Source organism: Gracilinanus agilis, chromosome 3 (genome assembly GCF_016433145.1).
Source record: "Gracilinanus agilis isolate LMUSP501 chromosome 3, AgileGrace, whole genome shotgun sequence".
Lineage (NCBI taxonomy): Eukaryota > Metazoa > Chordata > Mammalia > Didelphimorphia > Didelphidae > Gracilinanus > Gracilinanus agilis.
In genome coordinates this window covers 683199369-683208432 of record NC_058132.1, presented here as the reverse complement: position 1 = coordinate 683208432, position 9064 = coordinate 683199369, and the positions used below count along the sequence as shown (strand labels likewise).

At 41.2% G+C, this 9064-nt stretch overlaps 1 protein-coding gene across 1 annotated transcript in view; it reads left to right on the top strand.

Annotated features, from left to right (window-relative positions):
- The window catches only part of LOC123242075 (probable guanine nucleotide exchange factor MCF2L2), a 42184-nt gene extending 33700 nt beyond the window's left edge, over positions 1-8484 (top strand). The window contains exons 3-5 of the mRNA XM_044669567.1: positions 4898-4988; positions 8160-8279; positions 8455-8484. Coding sequence (XP_044525502.1) covers positions 4898-4988; positions 8160-8279; positions 8455-8484 — 241 coding nt within the window. The remainder of the gene's footprint in view (positions 1-4897; positions 4989-8159; positions 8280-8454) is intronic.
- The last annotated feature ends 580 nt before the right edge of the window (positions 8485-9064 follow it).

Below are 9064 nucleotides of genomic sequence, written 5' to 3'. Positions count from 1 at the left end.
TCCTCTCTTTCTTTCTTTCTTTCTTTCTTTCTTTCTTTCTTTCTTTCTTTCTTTCTTTCTTTCTTTCTTTCTTTCTTTCTTTCTTTCTTTCTCTCTCTCTCTCTCTCTCTCTCTCTCTCTCTCTCTCTCTCTCTTTCTTTCTCTCTCTTTCTTTCTCTCTTTTTCTCCCTTACATTCTATCTTATAATTGACACTAAATATTGATTTTAAGGCAGAAGAGGAGTAAGGGCTAGGCAATTGGAATAAATGATTTACCCAGGGTCATTTAACTAGTGAGTGTCCGAGGCCAGATCTGAACCCATAAAGATAAGTCTTTCTGACTCTAGTCCTGATGCTCTGTCCACTATGCCACCTAACTGTCTGGAAAGTACTTTTTCACAGATCATTTTATTTGGGCTTCACAATCCAGTGAGGTAGATGTCATTATTATCCCAATTTTGCAGGTGACAAAACTAAAAGCTTGAGAAGTTTAGCAACTTGCCTAGGATCAACCAACCAGCAGATGCCTGAGGTGGGATTTGAAGCCAGGTCTTCTTGATATCTGGTCCAGACTTCATCCATGATGCCAGACTCTTTTGGTACTAGTTCAAAGAGTCTAATTGTATGTAGCCTATGGTTCAGAAATTTTCCCTGATATGAAAAATAATAGAACCCTAGATTCAAAGTCAGAAGGTACCTCAGAGATCATTTAGTCCAATATTCTCATTTTATGGATGAGGACAGTTAGACCCACAGAGGTTACATGACTCCTCTATGGTCATACAGCAGTAGAGCTGGGATTTGTAACCATGTCCTCTGAGAGTAGAGCCATTGTTCTTTTTCCTGCCTTCCTAAAAGCCAGGGTATACCAGGAGGATCTTTTTATTTATCTAAATTATTTCCTTTGCCCTGGCTAACCCTGTGAACTTCCATATCTGGCCTTTCTCCAAGAGTGGTCACCACCCTTCTTATAAGCACTCAAGGCTTCAAAAACTAGAACCATTTTGTTTATGCAAGAAGGACACAGAAAGATCCCAGTGAAGCCAGTTGAGAATCCCTTCCTCATTCCAGTGGTCCCCCTCCAGTAGGCCCCCTGGCAAAAGGAAGATCTCTGGATTTGATCTCTCATTTTGGTTCTCTCTGCCTTGTCCATTCTACTTTGAGTACCAGTTCTTTCCCTAACTTCTCTGATACTCTGCTTCTCCTTTTTCTGGGACCACTGGGCTGACTCCTTTGCTTGTCTCAAGATATTTCTTAACAAATTCCTTCCTGACCAAGGGAAGGAAGGGGATGGAGCCAGCCATTTGGAGAAGAAAACTTGTGCCTTTGCAAAGCCCAGGACCTGTACTTAATATTTCATCCCTAAAATTAGAAGTCACTCTTAAAAATCAATAACACTTAAGAGAAGAGGAAAAATCAATGAAACTATATAGAAGCTTTCTGGGAAAACACTTGGGCTTCATATTATTAATTATTATTGCTGAACTCAGCAGAAAGAAAAAAAAGCTCTTGATCTCTAATGAATTCATTGATTTATTCTTTCTAGATGCTGGTCTATAAGCATTGTAGGTTCATTGATGACAAACCTAATGCTAATTTTTAAAAGCAACTAAAACTAGTGTCTGAATTCCCAGCTCTTGTTAATCAGAAAAACACTGGTCTGGGAATCAGGAGATGTGAGTTTTATGCCAGCTCTAATGTGAAATAGCCACATAACCTTTCTGAACCTTAGCTTCTTCACCTGTAGAACTAGAGTTGGACTAAATATTCATTGAGGTACAGGGGTGTGCTGGAGCCAGTTCAAGCTGAATGTTAAAATTTTTGGTGTGAGCATTTACACCTTGGAAATCAGCAAATGCTACAAATCAGGTTTCGATTTATTGCTTTGTTAATGATCTAGACTTTGAGAAAATGTTAATAATACAGATTGAACTTAAAAGTATGTCTTGGGTCAGGTTGTTAAATATTTACCATTACAATCCTGCTAGGATCTCTTCCTGATGGAGCATTCTATGACACCTTAGAGTCAATCCAACTCTTTCCCTTTCTCTCATCCTCCACCACCCTATGAGTTGCCATGTTTTATTTCACTTGCCATGAGGTGTCTTTGAATTTATACCCTTCTTTCCACTCACAAGGCTGCAACTTCAGTTCAGGCCTTTATCACTCCTTTAAAAAGAGTTTCTTGAGGGGCAGCTAGGTGGCTCAAAGGACAGAAAAACAAGGCTTAGAGATGGGAGGTCCCAGGTTCAAATCTGGCCTCAGACACTTCCTAGCTGTGTGACCCTGGAAAAGTCATTTAACCCCTCATTGCCAAACCTCTTCTGCCTTGGAACCAATACACAGAATTGATTCTAAGTCAGAAGGGAAGGGTTTAAAAAAAGAGTTTCTTATTTGACTTCCTTATTCCTAATTTCTCTCTTTTCCAATCCATCTTCTACATAGTTGCTAAATCATCTTTCTGTTGTACATGTCTAACCCTCCAGTTCTAAAGTAGCTTTCTTACTCTTCCCTGAATTTAGCATTCCATGTCTCACTTCAGAACCTTTGCACAGGGTGGCCCTGAGATTTGGAAGGCTCTCTCTTTTCAGTTCTGCCTCTCATAATCCCTTGGCTTAACTCAGGTCTCAACCCTGCCCCCCTCCCCCATCAGAAACCTTTCTCAATCCCACTAGTTGTCAGGATTCTTCTCTATGAACTATCTTGTATTTATTTATCTGTCTATTATATACTATATCCTCTAGGAAAACAAAAGCTACTTGATTGGCAGGCATTATTTCACTTTGTTAACCACTGACTAGCTCAGTGCCTAGATATAACAAGTACTTAAAAAACATTTGTTAGATCATGAAAGCTACTTTTCCTTCTGAATTCATTGAACCCATCATTGGCTCAGTCTCCCCTCCTCCAAACTTAAGAGTTATCTTTAGATCTTCTCTATCCTTCACCTTTCACATCTAAACACTTGCCAGGTCCTGATGGTTTTATGACCACAATATTTCTAGTATCTGTACTCTTATTTTTCCAGCTACCAATATAGACCATCGCTCCTTACTGCCCTTTAGGATTAGCATTATAGGTTCTTAAATTTAGAGTAAGAAGGGACCTTCTAGGTCATCTAGTCTAACCTCCTGATTTTAATAGGCAAGGAAACTGAGGTCCAGAGTTTAAATGACTTACTATTGCAAAAGTTTCCTAAGAGATATCTGCTACCTCTACTCTTGCCCAATTCCAATCTATTTTTTGTCATTCACAGAATAATCTTCCTTACACATAAAACTGGTTATGTCAATCCTCTGATCAGAAGTCTTCATTAGATCCCTATTTGCCTTCTGGATAAAGTTCAGACTCCTCTGTTTGGAATTTATGGCTTTCTACAAACTGGTGCCAACCTTCTTTTCTAGTCTTATCTCATAGTGGTGTTGTTGTTATTGTTTAGTCATTTTTCAGTTGTGTCTGACTCTTCCTGACTCAATTTGGAGTTTTCTTGGCATTTATTTTATAGATGAAGCAAACAGGATTAAATGACTTGTACAGGGTCACACAGCTAGTAAGTGTCTGAAGCCAGATTGGAATTTATGAAGATAAATCTTCTTAGTGTTACATCCACTGGGCCACCAAGCTGTTCCAGGAACATAGTATTGCCCTCTATTTGTTTAACACATGGAGACAGGACAAAACTCCTCTTCCTGATCATACACTGTACTCTTCCTCCTTCCTATATTTGCTCCTTCTGTTCAATGTTCTCCTTCCTCCTCCTCTTGTGAAGTTCTTCCTCATGACTTCCTAATACAAAAATGTCACAGCAGCATTTCTATATCCTTTTAAGATTTGCCAAGCTTGCAAAGCTTTACAAATATTAATCTCCTTTTATTGACAGGTAAACTAAGTTTGGGAAAGGGAAACTAAGTTGCCCAAACTCAAAGGTAGCAAATGACTAAGCCAGAATTTGAACCCAGGTTCTCTGACTTCAGATACTATGCTTTTTCTCTATACTGTGGCCCATACTGTGCCACTTTTGTTTTGTTTGTTTTGTTTTTGACTTTGTGTCCTCAAAACCTAGCCTGACCTAGAGCAGGCCCTTAATAAATGCTCTATTGATGGACTGATTGATTGACTGCGTATCTCTTGCTCATGAGCATCTTTATGTAAGGCAATTGCATGGTCTGAGGAGGATGAGAAAGAGAGGAAAAAGTCAGTCTCAAAGCTTTGCTTTAATAAAGCTCAGAATATCACTGGGTTTAGGGCCAGTACAAACTCCAGAAGTGGCCAGTCTCACCCCTCAGTGTGCAGAGGATTAGGTGAATGAGGAGGGTGGGAGAGAGTGGCAAACTGAGCCTTGGGATCTTAGTAGATGGGTGTCCTTTCATGCTTATCTTGATGCTTGATCAGACATGCCAAACTGTTTTGTAACCCTGAATTCTGGTGAGCTGTTTGCATCCTACATCGAAGGTATCACCTTCTCCCACAGCCCGGATGTAGTCTTCAGTGGAAGAAGCTAATGCCAGCCCCGTGACGTATTAGTGTTTTTAGAGGAAAGATGACAGGACCCAACACGGGGGTGTCCTGCCTCCCCCAAACATCTGCCAGGCTTCCTTGGCATGTTCAGTTTCAGTCAGGCGTGGAGACATGCAGTCTTAGCCCATATCCTTGCATCTACCAGCCAACAAGGAAGCAGCTGAGAGATATGAACAGATAAAATATTCATGTTTTGTGAAGGCTGCCAGGCAGCCTAAGGATACAAAGTAGGAGCTGCCTTTGCTCCCCCAGGCCATTAAGCAGAGTTTTTCACCCGGGCTAGGTAGGGGCATTTAAATCTACACTGGGAGCAGTATGGAGCCTGGTTTTTGCTGCAGTGGTTGCCCCAAACTCCTGTGGGTCCTTGTAACCCTGCATATCTCTTCATGTTTCTTTGCAGTCTCGAGGCTGCCAGCATCGGGTTCATCATTGTTATCGACAGAAGGAGAGACAAATGGAGCTCCGTAAAGGCATCTTTGACCCGAATAGCAGTGAGTACACATGATGTTGTTTTTTTCCTTGCTCTCCTATTTATGGGGGGGGGAAATTTAAGGGTTGCCTGACATGGGAAGGGCCCCCCTCCCTTCACCCTTCCACGTTGCCAGCAAAACATGCTTCCCCTATCACTTGGAAAGCTGGAAGCTGGATAACGTTAGCTTTCGGGCAGAAGGTATTTTCCGAATACTAAATAAAACTCACTGAGATCCTGGATCTGACTGGACAAAGCAAGGTAGCCAAAATTCTTGGCCATGAATGGATCGAGCTGAGCTTGTCATGTGTTTTTAACAACAAAAGACATGACAGGCTTGTCTTCATCCTCTGATTACAACACAGGCTCTGTCAACTTTGGGAGGAAAAAGTGGAAGGGTGCATTATTACTCTTCTGCGTGTTTGGGTAGAGAAGTTAATGGGTAGAGGGTTGGACTTCTAGTCAGGAAGAACTGAGTTCAGATCCTGTCTCAGATACTTACCAGCTGTGTGACCTTAGGCAAGTCACTTAATGTCTCCATGCCTCATTTTTCTTATCTGAAAAATGAAGTGGTTAGATTCTGAGGCCCCCCTCCAGCTATAAAAAATGACCATGGGCTCATTTCTTTTAAGCTGTTGTTTTAAAGCCAATATTCTTAATTCTTCAGGGTTTTTTGTTTGTTTGTTTGTTTGTTTTTGCAGTCAAACTCAGAGGGAAAGGAGGGCAGGAATGACTATTTATTGAAAGGTTTATTTCAGTAGTTATGTTTGGAGTACATTCTGATGTTCTTAAATATGCCTAAAACAAGGGACAGACTGTTTCTAGTCCTGGTCTCAGGAGCTTTGGTCAAGGACTTTAGCTATAGAACCTGACCAGCAAGGTACAGTCTTGGAGAAGGCTGAAGAGCATGGACAAAGCAGGTGGCTTGATCATTATAAATTCTTCCTTCAGGCTTGCTGGCCTCTGGGAGGAGAGAGAATAAAAGAAACCAATTTCTTTCCTTCTTCCATTCATTTGTTGACAGAATGGCTAGCAAGACACAACTTCTCTCAGCCTCAATTTCCTAGTCTGTAAAAATGGGTGTTATAAAAGCCCTATCTCCCAGGGTTGTTCTGAGTATCAAATGAGATGATAATATATTGAAAATGATTTGCACACTTAAAGTGTTATACTCACTAAATGTCAGCTGTTACTATTGTCCTGTGATTTCATCGCTATGAAGAAGTCACCGACTGGAAACTCCCTGCATCAATACAACTTCTCTCTTACTTAGAGTCTCAAGGAGTTTCCTGAGAAACTAAGGGGGTAAGTGACTTTAGGGTCATACATCCAGTCATGGTCAGAGATGGGATTCGAATATAGATTGCTATGATTATAAGGCTGGCCTTCTTTCCCCACCTTAAACCATGATCATCTTTCTATTGTGCTTCATGATAAATAGAATTTTGGGACATTACAGTGATATGAACAAGCAGAATTCTAGGCCCTTCTGAGGACTGCATGTATGCATGATCTAGGGTAGGAGGTCGTAAATTTTTTGTGTGTCATGACCTCCTTTTGCAGTCTGATGTCTATGGACCCTTTCTCAGAAAAATGTTTTTAAATGCATAAAGTATGTTTACAAAAGATTACAAAAGAAAATAATTATATTGAAATCTAGTTATCAAAATATTTTTGTTTTTCACTTCAAATATTTCAATTTTTTTAATTACATTTAAAAATTTTTACCTTCATCGAAAAAACTATATCAAGATATTAAGACCAATCCTAAAACCCCAGCTTAAGAACTCTTGTTCTTAAGAGACAGGGAGGGGAGGACACTTCTTCCACCCTGATAGCTTGATTCCTTGAGTCTTTTTGTGGCTGGAGAATTATCCTTTCTAATGATTGCACCCACACTTGGCATCTTGAGAATACAGCTATAGCCACAACGCCTCATAACAGTTTCTTACTCATTTAACCCTGAGATATGTAAGACTTTGGACAGTTGGCCAGAAGGGAGGGAAAGGACAGGGAAAGGAGTTTTTATTTCCCTCTTGAAGCTCCTAGAGGAAGAAGAATTGGGTAAGTAAGCAGGGTTGTTATGGTAAATTGGAGATGGGTATTAGCAGCTTTTCTGTATCACCCCCTCCATCCTAAGAACTCTCTAGGAGAATTTGCCTGCCAAGGGACACGTAGGTCCCTTCAGATCAATGGGTGCCCGGTCATTTGGAGCATGGTAACAGTAAAGGGAAGGGTAGGGGCAGCCAATGATTATTTCTTCCTGAGGTTGGGTTCTGCCAAGAGCTCATTGTGGGCGAGGAGCCTATAGATAATATTTCCCTTTCTTCATTAGTCTCTCAAAAAGAGTGAGCCCAGATTTAGTGCTACAAGATATTCTGGTGGTGATCAGTTCCAACTCCTTCTTGTTAAAGATAAAGAAACTAATAGCCAGTGAGGCTAAGAGATGCGACACTTTGTATATGGCTCTATATTGTGCTCCCCTCTTCAACATTAAGCCATAATATTAACACACTTGCAGTATGTGATTTGGTAACAAAATTGTCAACAATAGCAACTATGTCTGATTGGATGGAGCCCAGTACTTGGCTCAGAGACACTTAACTAGATATGGGGCACAGACTGTGCTTGGGACTACAGCCTCCAGATTTCCAAGCCCTATGGACAGACCTATGGACAAAGGCACCCCAAAGGGTGACAGTCCCTGGCCTCAAAGAGTTCGCAGTTGATTGGTGGAAGGAACAAGGATATAAATCAGTAAATTCAAGGGATTTGGAGGGAGAAGAGGAATTAGGAACTCAAGGGATGTGCAGAGCATTTACTACCAAAGAGGGGAGGGGAAGAGATCTCATGATTGGAGGTGAGGAATTCTAAACAGTTTTATTTAGGAAGTGTCTGCTGTGTGCTGTGTTTAACTGTGTTAGGAGTAGGGGAGACAACTGAGAGTCCTAGCTCTCTAGGAACATACTTTCTACCAAGAGAAGCATGCCATTTTCCCATACCTGCCTGAGATGGTTCTTCCATCCACACTCAATCAGGGCTCCGTGGGCCACTTCCCCGGGTCCCTCTCCCTTTCTCCTTTAGTTCCTTGTGGTTCACTTCAGGCCCACTGTATCACCTAGCCTGAGGTTCAGGGTGCAGGGGACATTGGGTGTCAGATGTTTTTTCTCATAAACTTTTTTCTTTATTCCAGGGAGCATTTCCAGGAAACCTGCAGCTCGTCTTTGTCCTTCGGCCATCCCGCTTTATCCAAAGGACCATCGCTGACATTGGCATTAAACTCTATAGAGATGACTTTAAAATGAAGGTACCGGTAAGCGCACCCTTCCATCTTTCATTTTCTTTGTCAAGACTTGTTCCTCTAATCTCATCTCCAATTCCTTCCTCCTCTCTGCTCTTCTTTTTCTTCAGTTCCTCTCCATTTCCTGGCCCTTCTCCCCTTTCTCATCCCCGTCCTCATCCTCTGCCCCCTTGTTCTTCTATATCAGGCTGAGGAAGGCAGTGTGTATGGGATGTGATGAAAATGATTTTTATAGGATTATAATTCCCAAGATTAACTTGGGGATGACATGCATGAGATGGGGAGGGGAGGGTATAATGGAAATAGAAAGATAAAATGTGGTCCATACCCTAAGGAACTTGCAGAGATGAGACCTACCCATAGGAGATACTTAATAATTCACATCAGAGTTTGTTAAGGCACAATGTCATGGGAATAATTCAATTCGATCCAATAAACATTTATTAAACTGGGGTGGAAAGGTCAGTTAGAATGCCAGTGAAGTGGTAAAGGCAGAGGTCATTAGAATTTTAGCCTAAGGTAATACAGGAAGATGGAAAAGAAGAAGAGGTGGATTTGAAAGCTTCAAGGAAGAAAGGATACATGGATATTGGGGCTCTTCCCTTTCCAGTTCTAAGTATGTTTGTTATCAGACTTCTTAAATGATTGATTCTGCATCCTTTGGGATTTAGCCATCCTCAGAGTTTATTTTCCTTTTCTCTATCCTCTCCCCTGCCAAAGAACTTTCCCTCCTCTGGATTTAAGAGCTGAGATGAGCATCACAGGAAATGTAGCCAGGTGTTTCTGATTCAGTTAAC